General features: G+C 56.0%; 1 protein-coding gene across 1 annotated transcript in view; it reads left to right on the top strand.

Moving 5' to 3' along the window:
• The first annotated feature begins 236 nt into the window (after positions 1-236).
• KCP (kielin cysteine rich BMP regulator) overlaps positions 237-16,684 on the top strand; it is a 29,417-nt gene continuing 12,969 nt past the window's right edge. Inside the window, exons 1-21 of the mRNA XM_055590868.1 lie at positions 237-337; positions 3,389-3,555; positions 4,087-4,276; positions 4,360-4,436; positions 5,034-5,114; positions 7,320-7,406; positions 7,591-7,684; positions 8,526-8,614; positions 12,321-12,414; positions 12,541-12,620; positions 12,697-12,790; positions 13,123-13,208; positions 13,283-13,364; positions 13,620-13,772; positions 13,863-13,966; positions 14,044-14,137; positions 15,138-15,311; positions 15,431-15,513; positions 15,663-15,756; positions 15,845-16,033; positions 16,357-16,527. Of these exons, the coding sequence (XP_055446843.1) occupies positions 259-337; positions 3,389-3,555; positions 4,087-4,276; positions 4,360-4,436; positions 5,034-5,114; positions 7,320-7,406; positions 7,591-7,684; positions 8,526-8,614; positions 12,321-12,414; positions 12,541-12,620; positions 12,697-12,790; positions 13,123-13,208; positions 13,283-13,364; positions 13,620-13,772; positions 13,863-13,966; positions 14,044-14,137; positions 15,138-15,311; positions 15,431-15,513; positions 15,663-15,756; positions 15,845-16,033; positions 16,357-16,527 (2,362 nt within the window). The 5' untranslated portion in view covers positions 237-258. The remainder of the gene's footprint in view (positions 338-3,388; positions 3,556-4,086; positions 4,277-4,359; positions 4,437-5,033; positions 5,115-7,319; positions 7,407-7,590; positions 7,685-8,525; positions 8,615-12,320; positions 12,415-12,540; positions 12,621-12,696; positions 12,791-13,122; positions 13,209-13,282; positions 13,365-13,619; positions 13,773-13,862; positions 13,967-14,043; positions 14,138-15,137; positions 15,312-15,430; positions 15,514-15,662; positions 15,757-15,844; positions 16,034-16,356; positions 16,528-16,684) is intronic.

Below are 16,684 nucleotides of genomic sequence, written 5' to 3'. Positions count from 1 at the left end.
ACAGAAGTCACCCCCACCTGTTTCCAGCTTCTGGCCCCCCAGGCACTCTCCTGCACCTCTGAGCCAGGGCTGGGGTCAGGATGGGGCCTGGGGGCCCCGGGTGGAGGTGCCATCAGGGAGGCAGGCACCACAGGCCTGGATGACAGACACCAGAAGCCCTCCCTGAACAAAGGCTGGGTGGGAGGCGGCCTGGTGTGTCCCCACCCCCCCTCCCAGTGCCTGCTGAGCCAAGACCATAGTCAGCAAGGCGGGGCGAGCATGGCCAGGGCCGCGGCCGTCCTGCTGTCCCTCGTTCTGCAGCTCGCAAGCCAGACACTGGCCCCGGGGACCAGCCGAGGTAAGTTGGGGTGCTGAGGGTTTGGGGATAGCCAGGTGGGACCTTACCTCTTGCTCAGCCCAGTCTGAGGGAACAGCTGGGCTGGGAGGGGGGCTGCCTCCTGGGGCCCTGCCTTGCGGTGTGTTTGCCTCTCCGGCCAGCCTGAGTCCTCCCCATCGGTGGAGGAGCCAGCGTGGTGCCGGCAGCACAGAGACTATGACATGAGGTTCTGGGGTCCTGGGGCAGGAGGGGGCTTCCTGCTCTGGCCTCGGGAGGAATTCCTGCAGGCAGCGGTGGGGGAGAGGCTGCCCTGGAATCTGGGAGTCTGAAGTTAATTATTTGTCTTGAGAACAGAGGGGGAAAAAAAGAAGGTCCGCCATGGGAACTGGCTTTGAGTGTCTGTGTCTGGCTTTCCTCCAGAAGGACTGGCAGAAGTAGAGGGGTCAGTGCATGGATTGTGTTGGGCGGGGGAGGCCGGGAAGGGAGGGGAGCTGAGGACAGTTCCATGGGGAGCAATCAGGCTTTGCACAACAACCAGGAGCTCTTCTCTGCAGATCTCTCCAGGCAAAAGACTGGCTGGATCTTCCCTGAGGTCCCAGAGGACCCCAGCTTCTCCTAACCCCCTGACTGTGTTTGCTTAAGCAGGCAGGCAGTGGCCTGAAAGGAGGAATCATGGGGCATGGGGTGTAGAGCTGAGGTGAAGGGTATAAGATACCGGGACCACCCTTGGCCACCCTTCAGGGGGCTGGAAAGGGAGCTAGATACCACACCAGGAGAGAGAGCCATTCCAAGTGACGACACCCTGCCCAGGGTTTGGGTGTCAGGGTTTAGGAGAGTGGGCTGAAAAGCTAACAGGCACTTGGGAAAGGTCACATTTGGATTTGCTGCTGGGCGCCTTCAGATGTGGAATTTAAAGCGACTGTGCCAGGAGAAGAGGAGCAGCTGGAGGCAAGCAGACTTCAGCCTCCAGAGTGGAGATAAAAGGGGAGAGGAGCAGAGCTGGGGAGATGGGGTGGGGGGATAACCGGCTGAGAGCAGAGACTGATGGAGTTTGGGAGGGGTACCAAGAGGGCAGCTGAGCCCGATTTCTAGGTAGGTGGAGGTGGCATCGAGCTTCCCAGGTGGCGCTAGTGGTAAAGAACCTACCTGCCAATGCAGGGGACCTAAGAGACAAGTTTCAATCCCTGGGTCAGGAAGATCTCCTGGAGGAGAAAATGGCAACCCACTCCAGTGTTCTTGCCTGGAGAATTCCATGGACAGAGGAACCTGGAGGGCTACAATCCACGGGGTCGCAAAGTCAGGCACGACCAAAGCAACTTAGCACGCACCACAAAGGTGGCGTTAACCAAGCCAAGGAACTCAGGACAAAGCAGATTTGGACAAAAGAAGACAATTTAGGTTTTGGACTAGACTTTCCAACCCACTTTGGTGGAGGCAGTCAGGGGGCTGGGGAGTGAGCGACATTGTGCCCTTGCTTCCTTGGACTAGCGTTCACCAAAAGCCCTTCCAGCCACCCAGGCCAGCCTCACTAATGAGATGCCTCTGAGAAAGGACTCTTCCCTTTCCCTCCTCCCCTTTCTCCTCCTCACCTGCCTCCTGCTCCAGACCCTCTGCTGCCCTGCCACCTCACCCAGAGGAGGGATGATGTTTGGGAACCAAGCCTGGAATCAGATGATCCCCATCTGCATGGTCTTTATTTTCCTGACTGTGGAATAGAGATCAAAGTGAGGTGAAAGTGGCCTTCCCCAGCCTCTCCCAGGACCCAGTGTCATCTAGAACCCGGGACAGGCTGTCTTCATTCTGATGGAGCCTTGAAAGCTAGTAGGGGCCCTGCCAGCACTTTCCCCAAACCCTTCAAGAAATGCAGCCACATCCTGCTTTCTGGAGCACACCCTGCCCAGTGTGGGTTGCCAAGCCCCTCTGCCATAGGCCTGGAAAAGAGTGGCAAGGCTTGGGCATGACAGCAGGGGGGAGAGTTGCCCATTGCTGTGCCCAGAAGCGGTGTCCTTTCTGAAGATGAAGCCGAGCAGATGGAGGCGGGATTTGCTCACAGACCCCAGGTCCCTGAAAGCAGGCCCATCTTTCACTGGTCTGTCTCCCTCTCCTGCTGACTGTGTTGACTTGTGGGCCCTCCCAGCATGACATGTCAGTTCCCCAGGCTGTCCCTGGCAAAGACCCTGGTCTGAATAAGGCTGGATGACCCTGGCACATCCCCCATGGCTGAGGACCCCTGCAGAGTCAGAGCAGGCTACAGGGAAACCTGGTCTGTATCCTCCCCCAGGCTCCCAGTGAGCTGGGATCCCTGGGGCTTCTACCTGCCTGAGGTTCTTGTTACTGTCGTTCAGTCAGTAAGTTGTGTCTGACTGTTTGATACCGCATGGACTGCAGCACACCAGGCTTCCCTGTCCTTCACTATCTCCCGGAGTTTGCTCAAACTCACGTCCATTGAGTCGGTGATGCCATCCAACCATCTCACGCTCTGCCACCCTCTTTTCCTTTTGCCTTCGATCTTTCCCAGCATCAGTGTCTTTCCCAATGAGTCGGCTCTTCTCATCAGGTGGCCAAATTATTGGAGCTTCAGCTTCAGCATGAGTCTTTCCAGTGAATATTCAGGGTTGATTTCCTTTAGGATTGACTGGTTTGATCTCTTTGCTGTCCAAGGGACTCTCAAAGGTTTTCCCAGCCTCACATTTCGAAAACATGAATTCTTCGGTGCTCAGCCTTCTTTATGGTCCAGCTCTCACATCCCTACGCAGCTACTGGAAAAACCATAACTTTGGCTATACAAACTTTTTTTTTTTTTTAGCAAAGTGATGCCTTTGTTTTTAACATGCTGTCTAGGTTTGTCATAGCTTTACTTGGGAAAACTGGTCTGGGTCACTTTTGTCCACCCAGGGCACCCTCCTCCTCCTCCAATGCTTTCCAGCCCCTCACAGACCATCTCTCCTTCCCAGGACGGTGGGTTTGGCAGGTGGACAAGGGTGGGGTATAGGACTGATATTGGGAAGACAAACCCAGGAAGCCTTGCTAGCCCCTCACCCATAGGCCCTCCCTGGATTCTTGTGCCTTTAGGTGGGGCCATCTCCAGGGAGCCCCTTGGCCTTGCTGACATCCAGGACTACCAGTCAGAGGAGCCAGCCCACTCCTCAGCCCCTGCTGGGGTCCCCGAGGAACAGTGGCGCCCCCTGGAGGAGCGGCTGGAAAGGCTGGAGGCAGAGGTCACGGAGCTCAGAGAACAGGTACCATTGAAGGTGGTTGGGTGTGCAAGGGGCAGGGCAGGCCTGGCGTAGTGGGAAGAAAGGAGGGAAGGGGAGCCTGTGGGACCCTGAAATAGAATTTTGTTTTAAATGCACATATAAAGGCTCTTATCTGAACAGTTAACACTGGTTCTTTCTTACACGAGAAGGACCTCCAGGTATCTGTCAACCAGATTTTCATTTTCTTTCATGTACTTGGTGGACATTATGGAGTGCCTACTTCATATAAGACATTGTCAGGGAAGATTTTGGATGGATAAAGATCTTTAACTGTTGGGTAATGGGGACTGGGTCCCCTTTTGTCTAAAGAAGAGGACTGGGGGCCCATGCTCCTCTGGGAGCCTGTCCAGACCCCAGGCCGTGAGAACTGGCGCTGTCTAAGCGGGATGCTGCCCGGAGGTGGGCCCACCTCTACTCCGTCAAGTTTCCTTCTCATCCTGCCCTGGCTTTCATACCCTGTGAAGACAGTGGGGGAGGCTGAACCAGTGCCTCCCACCCCCACCTCTTCCCCAGAACAAGGACCTGCAGGGCAGGGTGACGCAGCTGGAGTCCTGTGAATGCCACCCGGCTTCCCCCCAGTGCTGGGGGTCGGGTCAGGCCTGGCCCGAGGGGGCTCGCTGGGAGCCCGATGCTTGCACAGCCTGCGTCTGCCAGGATGGGGCTGCAAACTGTGTCCCCAAGCCCGGCCTGGCCCACTGCCATGGTGAGTGCCATCTGCCTGCCCGCGGGTACCACCACCCTGGGGCCTGGAGATGGCCCTGAGTGACAGCACCGTGTCCTCCCTAGGCTGCAGCCACAATGGTCAGGCCTATGGCAATGGGGAGACCTTCACCCCAGATGCCTGCACCACCTGCCACTGCCTGGTGAGTTCTCACGGACCCCCGGGATACCCCACCCCTGTCCCCCTCACCTCAGCTGCCTGTCGCTGCAGCTGGTGTGCAGAATGTTTAGAAGGGGGCGTTCTACCTGCCATCCCTCCAAGCCTTGCCTCTGGCAGCCTTCAGTTGATTTTGAATTGTTGTGCTTTCTGGAGCTCAACCCCCGCAACACACACAGAGGGGTTCTTATCCTCCTGTACCCGCTCCTCACCTGTGCACCCTCAGTGTCCCCCACTCATGCGTCTGTCCCTGTCATCTACCTGCCTCTTCTCCCTCGCTTGGCTCCACCTTCCTCCAGCCTTCCCTTATTCACCCCTCCATAGGAAGCCCTCTGTTCCCTTCCCAGGATCTCCCCACTCTGGAGATGTGGCTGGCTCTTGAAAGCGCTGGTTTCCAAGGGTTGAGAGTGGCAGGAGATGATGGGGGTTGGGGAAGGACGTCCCTTTTCTGCCCTTGGGCCAAGGGTAGCCTGCAGACTCTGAGCCCGTTCAGCCTCTTGCTCCTCCGGTGGGTCCCAGCCTGGGAGGAGGTTTTGGTTCTGGAGGATCACCCTCCAGAGTTCCACCACCTGCTTCCCCACAGGAAGGAGCTGTAACTTGCACCCAGAAGCCATGCCCGAGAGGACCCTGCCAAGAGCCAGGAGCATGCTGCCCACACTGTGAGCCCGCTCAGCTTCCTGTCTGCCCCAGCCCCACTTCCCACACTGGTTCCGGGGCCCCCAAGCCTGGCCTGCCCCCTGCTAGGTGCCCAGAGGGTGCCCGCCTGCTTGCTCCGGTTTAGGGAGTTTGGAAGCGAAGTGCAAGTCAGCAAATGCTGCCTCTGGCCTGGGACTGAGCCAAAGGCTTGACATGATCTTCTTCCTTCCCTCTGGGAGCTTCTAATCTAGTGAGAAGATGAATTTACATAGCTAGTGTAATACAAGATTTAAGAGCCAGTAAACAGATTAAGAGGAAGCAGAGAAAGGTAGTAAGTGGCCAGTTGCCAGAGGAGAGGGCAGGGAGGGCTCTATGGACAATGGGTCATCCAAGCTGGGTCTTCAAGGGAGAGTGGGGTTTCCACAGAAGGAGGGTCCTCTGCACACCAGAATGCGGAGATACGTGTCACAGCAAATCAGCCTGGGAAGGCCAGTGGGAACAGGCTGCTATAAGCCTTGCAGTTTGGACATTCTTCTGTGGACAATGGGAGCCATTGAAGGCTGCAGAGCTGGAGTGTGGCATGTTCCAAGAGGCATTTTTGGAATATTCATCTGGTATGGGCTAGATGTAGGAAGAGCAGGTAGGGGGTTATTACATGCCCAGTGGTCTGGGCATGGAGCCAGAGATGACAGTGGGCTACAGAAGAAAGGTTGTTTCTAAGGAACATGGTTGTATGCCATAGAACAGTGGACTCCGAGCTTTAGGAGACTAGGACCAGTGACATGAAGAGAGCTGGGCGGAAGTGGAGGCAGTGATTGCTGCGAAGTATTACTAGCTCATAGTTAGGAAGATAAGGTTTCCAGGTTCAGCAAATAAAAACAGGATGCCCTGTTATATTTGAATTTTAGATAAATAGCACATATTTTTAAGTGTGTCCTGTGCAATATTTGGGGTGTACTTATACTAAAAATTTTGTGTTGTTCATCTGAAATTCACATTTGAGTGGGTGTCCTATATTTTATCTGGCAACCATACTGCAGGAAGAATAGCAGCTGGTAGTTTGAAAGGTGGGACAGGGGTCCAGGCACTGGTTGAGGTCTGGCGATGTAGCCTGAAAGTCTTGGCCAAGATGAGATGAGGAGTAATGTCTTTGGAGTCATTAGATCTCAGTGAAAAGGGACACACACACACACATGTGCCCGCACGCGCACGCACATAGCTTGTAAGATAAATGGTGCCTCAGGGCCATTGCTAGCCCATATGATGTCTTAGAGAGCTGACTCATTTGAAAAGACCCTGATGCTGGGAAAGACTGAAGGCAGGAGGAGAAGGGGACAACAGAGGACGAGATGGTTGGATGGCATCACCGACTCAATGGACATGAGTTTGAGCAAGCTCTGGGAGTTGGTGAAGGACAGGGAGGCCTGGCATGCTGCAGTCCATGGGGTTGCAAAGAGTCGGACATGACTGAGCGACTGAACTGAACTGAACTGATGATGTCTTTGGTGAAATTTTTAAAAGTCACTCTTCCCTCACTGCTTCCACGTGTTGTAAAATGATGGGCCTACTGATATTAGAGTCAGACAATATACTGCCATCTGCTGAAATGTTGTAGTAAATATACAAATCTGATTCTCACCTGAACAGTGCCCCTTTGATGTTGCGTCCTTGTCTTTGGCCCCAATTCGCTGGGTCTCTTACTTGGGGCCTGGCCCTGGTTTTGCAGGCTGCCCTGGAGGCTATAGGGATGGGGAAACGTGGCAATTGGAGCGCTGTGTTATCTGCACCTGCCAGGTAAGGGAATCAGAGCCTGGCCCCAACTACCAGCTACATCCCTGCTGTCTGGCATACCCCAGGCCTGACAGTGCTAAGCCTGACCTGGGGGCCAGGCAGGGCTGCTGCTGCCACCCTGGCACTGAGCCCTGGAGCTGTCTAGGCCTCCACTCGGCTTGGGCAGTGGAGAAGGCAGGAGGGCTCAGTGTCTGTCCTGCAGACAGGGACAGTGCGGTGCCAGGGGCCCTCATGCTCAGAGCTCAACTGCCTGGAGAGCTACACCCCACCTGGGGAGTGCTGCCCCGTCTGCCGGCCAGGTGACCTGCCCTTGTCTTGCCTACCCCCCAACCCTGGCCTCAGCCCCAGAGGGTTCCATACCTACCTGGGGTCATGCCTTCCCCTGTGTGATGACCACCCACCTTGCTCTCTGCTGACTAGCTTGTCTTTCTGGCAATCCTTCCCAGGCTGTGAGTATGAGGGGCAGCTTTACGAGGAAGGGGCCAACTTCTGGTCCAGCTCCAACCCTTGTCTCCAGTGCTCCTGCCTGGTGAGTCCCCCGCACCTTTGCCCAGGCCCTGCTCCTCCTGGGATACCCGTGCCTGCTCTGGGCCGCACCTGCCACACTTTCAGCCTGGTGCCAGAGAGATCCTCCCTCCATCCCCGCCCTGTGGCCCAGCCTGCTCTCTCTGGGAGCCAGAGCCGGAGGCAGCACAGCTGTGGGTGTGTTACAGAGGAGCCTGGTTCGCTGCGTGCCCACGAAGTGCCCGCCCATCCCCTGCCCCGAGCCAGTCCTGAGGCCTGGGCACTGCTGCCCAACCTGCCAAGGTGAGAGCCCCTGCCCCTTCCCTGGTGGAGCTCCAGGTGGGGCTGTTAGGCTGTTTCATCAACCCAGAGCTCACGCTGCAGACCCCTGACCTGGGGGTTCCGTCAGCGGGGGAGCTGCGCCTGACCACACCTGCTCCAAGTTCTACCCTTGTCACTGAGCACTTGTGTGCCTCTGGGAGAGTTACTCCGTGCCTCAGTTCCCCATCTGTAAGAGGGGGATAATGATACTGTATATACCTCGATAAACATTGACTATTACCTGCTTTGCGCAGACACCCGTGGACCCTCGAGGCGGACCACTAGAGGGTGACACTGAGTCACAAACTAGGACTGGCAAAGGCGGGATTAAATTACACGCAGATACTATACAAACTCAGAGGAAGGAGACCTAGGGGAGACCTCGTCCAACCTGGGCACGGAAGGGAGGGCGTCCTGGGGGTGGTGGGTCCGGACTGAACCTCAAGGCTAAAGAGCAGTTCGCTAGGTGAAGGACAGAGGGCATGCCAGGAAGAGAGGGCAGTTTGGGACTGACACTCCATGTGAGGTGGGCGTGTGTTGGTTGGGAAGGCGCAGGCTGGTGGGCGTGGCTTACACTGAGAGGTGGGGGGGGAGGGCAGAGACAGGTGGGCGTGGCCATGCTGGCCCTCGAAGACCTAGAAAATCAGGCCAAGGAGCTTGGGCTTGACCCTGCCTTGGGTGCTAGGAAGCTGGGGCAAGGGGTCCAGGCAGAGGCAGGATCTGGTGGGGTTTAGGCTCTGAGGAGGACCCTCAGAGGGCATGTGGAGGAGGGAGGGTCTGGCTGAAATTTCCACCAGGCTTCCTTTCTGCCTGTCTCCCCCAGCTCAAGGCTGCACAGAAAATGGTTCTCACTGGGAGCATGGCCAAGAGTGGACCACCCCTGGGGACCCCTGCCGGATCTGCCAGTGCCTGGTGAGTCCCCATGCTGCTCTGAGGCTGTCCCCACCACTACCCGACCCCGGGTCACCCAGATTCATTCCTTCACTCCACTGAACACATCCCAAAAGGCACTGTGAGGGGACAGAGATGGAGGAGACCCAATTCTGGAGGCTGTGAGGCTGGGGAAGGGGTCGTGCCCCATATGTCCAGTTCCAAGCACAGTAGGTGGGCAGCATGTTTGTGAACCCAAACAAGGCGCTTCAGGCTACAGGAGGAGTGAGGCTGGGCAGGCAGGATGTGACGGGGGCACAAACTCTAGGGACGGAGAAATACAGTTGATCTGAGATGTCCGGAGCCCTGCTGTCTGAGCAGGAGCCACTCCGTGTGGACACTGAGCCCTCAAAATGTGACCATCCTGTTTGAGATGGGCTTTAAGGGTAGACTATGCACTGGATTTCAAAGACATATAATGAGAGAAAGATGCATAAAATGTCTCATTAACACTTCATGTTGATTACATGTTGAAATAACTTCTTGGATACATTGGTTTGAGTGGAATATAATGTTAACATTTAGTTCCATCTGATTCTTTTTCTTTTTGAATTTTGACTACCAGGGAATTTTAAATGACATACGTGGTTTGTGTTATATTTCTATTGGGCAGCACAGATCTAGAAAAACTTCGGGGTGGGGTGGTGTTTACTTAGGTCTGAATGAGTGAGTAAGAGGAGGAATGGGGGGACACTCCAGGTGCTATAGACTGAATGTGTGCCCCCCTCAAATTCATATGTTGAAATTTTAACCCCTACATGATGGTATTAGGAGGTGGGGCCTTTGGGCGGTAATTACTTCTAGAGGGTAGAGCCCTCATGATTGGGATTTTGTTGTTGTTCAGTTGCTCGGTCCATGGGGTCTAACTCTTTTTTACCCCATGGACCGCAGCACACCAGGCTTCCCTGTCCATCACCATCTCCCAGAGCTTGCTCTAACTCATGTCCATCGAGTCGATAATGCCATCCAACCATTTTGTCCTCTGTCATTCCCTTCTTCTCCTGTCTTCAATCTTTCCCAACATCAAGGTCTTTTCTAAAGAGTTGGCTCTTCGCATCGGATGGCCAAAGTACTGTAACTTCAGCTTCAGCATCAGTCCTTCCAATGAATATTCAGGACTGATTTCCTTTAGGATGGACTGGTTTGATCTCCTTGCAGTCCAAGGGACTCTCAAGAGTCTTCTCCAACACCACAGTTCACAAGCATCAATTCTTCAGCACTCAGCCTTTTTTTATAGTCCAACTCTCACATTCATACATGACTACTGGAAAAACCATAGCTTTGACTAGATGGACTTTTGTTGGCAAAGTAACGAATGGGATTAGTGCCTTTATTTATATATATAAAAAAAAGACCCCAGAGGGATTTCCCTGTGGTCCTGTGGTTAAGACTCCGTACTTCCATTGCATGGGGCACAGGTTTGATCCCTGGTTGGGGAACTAAGATTGTGTGTGCCACAGAGCACAACAAGTACAGCCAAAAATAAAAAAAGACCCCAGAGAGCTCTCTTGCCCCTTTCACCATGTGGGGGACACAAGCAAGAAGACAGCCATCTATGAAGCAAGACTGGGAATATCCCCTAGAGGAGGGCATGGCAACCTATTCCAGTATTCTTGCCTGGAGAAGCCCATGGACAGAGGAGCCTGACAAGCTACAGTCCAAAGCATCTCTAAGAGTTGTACATGACTGAAGCAACTTAGCAGGCACTCATGCTTGAAGCAGGAACGGGCCTCTCACCAGACATTGAAACTCCTAACACCTTTATTTTGAACTCCCTGGCCTCCCACACAGTGAGAAATTTTTGTTGTTTATAAGCCACCCAGACTACAGGATTTTTATTACAGAAGCCTGAATGGACTGACACCAGATATAGGGAAGAGTCAGGGCAAAGCCTGGGGGAGAAAGGCAGAGACACGAAGGCCTCACGTCCAGGCAGGGTGCACGCCAAGGAAGGCTGTGATTCAGAGGGCTGAAGCCAGAGCCACAGAGCTTCCTGACAGCTCAGCAAGGACGAAGGACTCCACTGTGAAGGCCATGGTGCTCCCACCCCCTTGTTACCATGTGCTTCCCTGCTCTGTTCACACTGACACCCCACATCCCCACCCCACCTGTAAGAAACACTCATGGGGCTGGAGGTAGCGAGCCAGGTATAGGTGTGAACACCAGGGACTGGGTCTGTCTGGGAAAGACCGTGGGGAGTCGTAGCAGCTGTGTGTTTGTTAAGTGTCAGCTTCTGGAGGTGGATGCCACACCACATACTTATCTTATGCCCATACAAGGCTGTGAGGACAGCACTATTATTGTCTCCTTAAAAATTTTTTATTTCATTATTTTAAAAGTTCTTTATTGGAGTTTAATTGCTTTACAATGTTCTGTTGGTTTCTGCAGTACAACAAAGTGAATCAGCTATCAGTTCAGTCACTCAGTCATGTCCAACTCTTTGCGACCCCGTGGACTGAAGCATGCCAGGCTTCCCTGTCCATCACCAATTCCTGGAGCTTACGCAAACTCATGTCCATCAAGCTGGTCATGCCATCCAAAATCTCATCCTCTGTCATCCCGTTCTCCTCCTGCCTTCAATCTTTCCCAGCATTAGCGTCTTTTCCAATGAGTCAGTTCTTCCCATTAGGTGGCCAAAGTATTGGAGTTTCAACTTCAGCGTCAGTCCTTCCAATGAATATTCAGGACTGATTTCCTTTAGGATGGACTGGTTGGATCTCCTTGCAGTCCAAGGGACTCTCAAGAGTCTTCTCCAACACCACAGTTCAAAAGCATTCATTCTTCAGGGCTCAACTTTCTTTATGGTCCAATTCTCACATCCATACATGACCACTGGAAAAACCATAGCCTTGACTAGACTAGAATCAGTTATGCATATACACATGTCACCTCCCTCTTGAGCCTCTCTCCCACCCCTCTAGGTCATCATAGAGCACCGAGCTGAGCTCCCGGTGCTATCGCAGCAGCTTCCCATCAGCTAGCTATTTACACATGGTACTGCATGTATCTCAGCGCTACTCTCCCAACTCCTCCCCTCCCCTACCTCCTTCCCTCGTGCCATAGGTCCATTCTCTACGTCTGCATTTCTATTCCTGCAAATAGGATCATTCTCTTTTTTTTCCAGATGAGTAAACTGAGTCACAGAGAACTTTAGGTGACATGCCACGTTATACATCTGTATTTGTTTTTAGGGCTGCAGTAACAAAGTGCCACAAAGAGTAGCTTAAACAACAGTGATTGGTCCTCTCATGGTTCTGGAGGCAGAAGTCCAAGACAGAGGTGCTGGCAGGGTTGGTTCTGACTGAGAACTGTCAGGGAGACTGTTCCAGGCCCCTCTCCAGCTCTGGCGGCTGGATGGCAATCCTTGGCACCCTGTGGCTTCTGCCTTTGTCTCCACATGCTGCTCTCCCTGTGTGTGTCTGTGTCCAAATTTCCCCTTTTTAAAAGAACACCAGTCGTTGGATCAGGGACCACCCCCTTCCAGCCTCACCTCATCTTATGTGATTACATCTGCTACAACTCTATTTCCAAATAACGTCACATTCTGATGGGGTTAGGACTGCAACATAAGAATATGAAGGGGGACACAATTTGCTCATAACAACATCTAGTTAATGGATAGCTAGGACTCGAAGGCTGTTTTGCTACCTGGCTACGCTCTGATGGCCCCTTCCTCTGCCCCCCACAGGAGGGCCACATCCGGTGCCACCAGCGGAAATGTGCCAGTCTATGCCCATACCCTGCCCGGCCCCTCCCGGGCACCTGCTGCCCGGTGTGTGATGGTGAGTCAGCAGGTGGTCAGGGGATTGGAAAGCGGATGGACAGCCTATCACAGGCCTCCTAAGAAGACCAGGACACTGACTGGCATGTGGCCCTGAGGAGGGTCTCAGGCACCGTCTTCCCAACAGGCTGTTTCCTAAACGGGCGGGACTACCGCAGCAGGGAGCCCGTGGGCTCTGGGGACCCCTGCTTGCACTGCCGCTGTGCTGTGAGTGTGGCTGCCCGGCAGGGAGGGGCTGGCGTCTGGGCCTGCCTCTCGCATGTTGACCAGGCCTTTTTGGCAGAACGGGAGTGTCCAGTGTGAGCCTCCGCCCTGCCCACCCACACCCTGCAGACACCCAGGCAGGACCCCGGGGGAGTGCTGCCCTGTCTGTGACAGTGAGTGAGGGCTCCAGTCACCAGGGGGAGGGCTAGCCGCTGCCCCAGGAGAGGCTCTGGGTCTGGGGGTTGGGGTGGTTGCCTCTACAGAACCTACAGAAGCCCCCTTGAACCAACCTAAGCTCTGTCACCAAGGGTGAGGGACGAGTTCTCACCTCGCCTCATGGCATGCTGGGCACCTGGGGGCTGGCGGAAGCTGGCAGGCAGGGCTTCCTGGAGGACACGTTTGACTGTCCTTATCAGGATGGGGGGGCGGTGGAGGCCTCAAGTGTGGTGAGACTTCCCCATCAGCCCCCAGCCCTGTCCCCCTGCCCCTCTGTCCTCCTGTCCAGGCTGTGAGTACCAGGGACACAGGTATCAGAACCAGGAGACCTTCCAACTCCAAGAGAGTGGCCGCTGTGCCCGCTGCTCCTGCCAGGTAGGCAGTCCTGCTGTCTCACATCCCAGGTCTGTCTTGTCCCCTGAGGGCCTCTCACCCAGCCTCCCTCCTAGGCTGGTGAAGTCTCCTGCGAGGAGCGCGAGTGCCCAGGCATGCCCTGCACCCTGCCTGACTCTGGCCCCAAGCCCTGCTCAGGTGTGTGTATTGGGGGACGGGGCAGGGAACAACCATGAAAGGGTGCTGCTCACAGCAGCCAGGAGTGTTTCTTCACAGTAAGGGGGGGCACATCCCTAAGTCCACCAGCCATTCCAGAGTGGGTTCAGAGGCTGCTGTGGGGATGGCAAAGCTAGGGTCCTGGGAAGGGTTCTGGGTAGTCTGGGAAGGACAGGGATGGATGGAGGTGCCTGGGTTGCCATGGTGACACGCATTCCCTGCCTCACACCACTGTAGTCTGCGTGCTTGATGGAGAGGAGTTTGCTGAGGGTGTCCAGTGGGAGCCCGATGGCCAGCCCTGCACGACCTGCTCCTGTCAAGCTGGGGTGCCTGTGTGTGGGACTTTGCTCTGCTCCCCAGCCCCCTGCCAGCACCCCACCCAGCCCCCGGGTGAGTGCCCTGCCCCGAGCTAGCTTTCTCCCCCATGCCTTGACCAGTTCACCTTGATGGGTAGGGCTCTGACCCACCTGCCCTGCCCAGGTGCCTGCTGCCCCAGCTGTGAGAACTGCACTTACCATGGCCAAGTGTATGCCAACGGGCAGAACTTCACAGACACAGACCCTTGCCACACCTGCCACTGCGAGGTACCTCCCCAGGCTTGCTGCTACCCGGCTCAGCCCCTCCCAGGACCCACCACCATTGCCCTCTCACCCGCTCCCAGGATGGGACCGTGACGTGCTCCTTGGTCAACTGCCCTCCCACAACCTGTGCCAGGCCTCAGAGGGGACCCGGCCAGTGCTGCCCCAGGTGCCCAGGTATGTACTTACTGCACCTGTGTGGCTCAGGGGACCCTTGACTCTAACACTCCATGGCCCCTTGGGCCCTTAGTGAAAGTGAAAGTCACACAGTCATGTCCAGCTCTTTGCTACTCCATAGACTATACAGTCCATGGAATTCTCCAGGCCAGAATGCTGAAGTGGGTAGCTTTTCCCTTCTCCAGGGGATCTTCCCAACCCAGGATTGAACCCAGGTCTCCCACATTGCAGGCAGATTCTTTACTAGCTGAGCTGCAAGGGAAGCCCAGGAACACTGGAGTGGGTAGCCTATCCCTTCTCCAGCAGATCTTCCTGACTCAGGAATCAAACCAGGGTCTCCTGCATTGCAGGCAGATTCTTTACCAACTGAGCTATCAGTCAAGCCCCGCTTGGGGCCTAACCTTAACCCTAACTTTAGACAGCAATGGCCTTCTGAATTGTTTTCAGTCTGACACAGCTTGGAACTCTCTGGAACTCACAAGGCAGGGGTGGGAGACACGGTAGACATGTTTGTCCCTTCATGTTACTACACCCACCCTTCTCTCCCATCTTGCACTACTTCCTCTTCCACTGCCCGCACACCTGGATCTTGTGTATCTACCTGTACAAGATGGGTTCAGATGACAAGTGTTCAAGTTTTCCATACCATAGGCTGGGAGCTGGGATGTGGTGTGCCCTGATCCCCACCCACATGGAGAGTGTGCAGGGCACAAATCACAAACACAGGCAGGCACGTGCACTCGCCCTTCAGCTCTTCACCCTCAGAGGCACACACATCTGCCTGCAGGTAAAGGGACTACACACATACACACACGCGTGTGTGCTCACAGATATACCCTTGCGTGTGTACACAGCCCCTCCTCCTCCTCTCCCTCCATGGGGACAGCTTCCAAGTGGCACTTCCGCGGTGGCTCTGGACTCAAGGTGGGAGGGGCTGTCAGCCTGCTCCTTGTGCTGTCTCTGTGCCCCCATCCTGCCCACCCCCCACCCCACTGTGCAGACTGCGTCCTGGAGAAACAGGTGTTTGTGGACGGTGAGCGCTTCTCGCACCCCCGAGATCCCTGCCAGGAATGCCAGTGCCGGGAAGGCCATGCCCACTGCCAACCCCGGGTCTGCCCCCGGACCTCCTGTGCCCACCCGCTGCCTGGTGTCTGTTGCCAGAACAACTGTAATGGTGAGGCGAGCAGAATAGGGGGTGGTTTCCGGGATTGCTTGGCCTTTAGGCCTGGAGAGGGCAGTGTGCCCTTGGGGGAGGAGGGCCTCCCCCGGGCCTCTAGCTGCCCTCTCCTCCAGGTTGTGCCTTTGGTGGGAAAGAGTACCCCAACGGGGCCGACTTCCCCCACCCCTCCGACCCCTGCCGTCTGTGTCACTGTCTGGTGAGTCTGCCATGCAGATGGGAGGAGGAGTCGGGGGAGGGAGGGTGGGGCTTGGGGAGACCAGGAGAGGTCAGCCAAGATCAGGGTGGGAAGGTATGGGGTCTCCTCCACCTTCTACGCTAACTGGCCCTGGCCTGGTCCACCTGTAGGGAGGCGCTGTGCAGTGCCTGGCACGCCGCTGCCCACCCTTGCCCTGCCCAGAGCCGGTCCTGCTGCCCAGAGAGTGCTGCCCACAGTGCCCAGGTAGGCGCTGAGCCCCTCGCCGCCTCTCCAGGCTGGATCCCCTCCGCAGCTTGTCCCCAGCCCCACTGATGGAGGCTCTCCCCTGCAGCCGCCCCCTCGGGCTGCCCTCGGCCAGGGGGCTTGGTCCCCGCCCGCCACCAGGAGCACTTCTCCCCGCCCGACGACCCCTGCCGCCGCTGCCTCTGCCTGAACGGCTTGGTGTCCTGCCGGAGACTGCCCTGCCCTCCTGTGCCCTGCACCCACCCGCACCAGGGGCCCTGCTGCCCCTCCTGTGACGGTAATGCTCTGGCCATCCCCCTCCCTGCCCTGTCCCCCCTTCTTCCAACTCCACCCCTCGCCTTCTTGGTGCCCCTCTTCCTCCATGCCCCTCTTTATCTCCAGGAGGGTGCCACCTCTTTTCCCCACTTCCTCCTGGCCTGCCCCTCCCACATTGGGGTTCTCACTAAGAAAACGGGGAAACAGTGCCCACCTGATCCACAGGGCCTGGCAGGGTGGGGGGTGGTCTCCAGGATGGCTTGGCCTTTAGGGCTGGGAGGGCAGCGTGCCCTGGTAATGCACCTGGTACTCCACGAGCCCCCAGCCCCTCTCCTGCCCCCCTAGGCTGCCTGTACCAGGGGAAGGAGTTCGCCAGCGGGGAGCGCTTCCCTTCGCCCACTGCCAGATGTCACATCTGCCTCTGCTGGGAAGGCAGCGTCAGCTGTGAGCCCAGGGCCTGTGCACCTGCCCAGTGCCCCTTCCCTGCCCAGGGTGACTGCTGCCCTGTCTGTGATGGTGAGGAACAGGGACTGGGGGGTGGGCTGGGAGGGCGGGCTCAAAGTCTTCTTTACTGCCCAGCGCGCATGCTAAGTCACTTCAGTCATGTCCGACTCTTTGCGACCCCATGGATTGTAGCCTGCCAGGCTTCTCTGTCCATGGGATTTTCCAGGCA

Source organism: Bubalus kerabau, chromosome 8 (genome assembly GCF_029407905.1).
Source record: "Bubalus kerabau isolate K-KA32 ecotype Philippines breed swamp buffalo chromosome 8, PCC_UOA_SB_1v2, whole genome shotgun sequence".
Lineage (NCBI taxonomy): Eukaryota > Metazoa > Chordata > Mammalia > Artiodactyla > Bovidae > Bubalus > Bubalus kerabau.
This window is presented reverse-complemented; position numbering and strand designations above follow the sequence as displayed.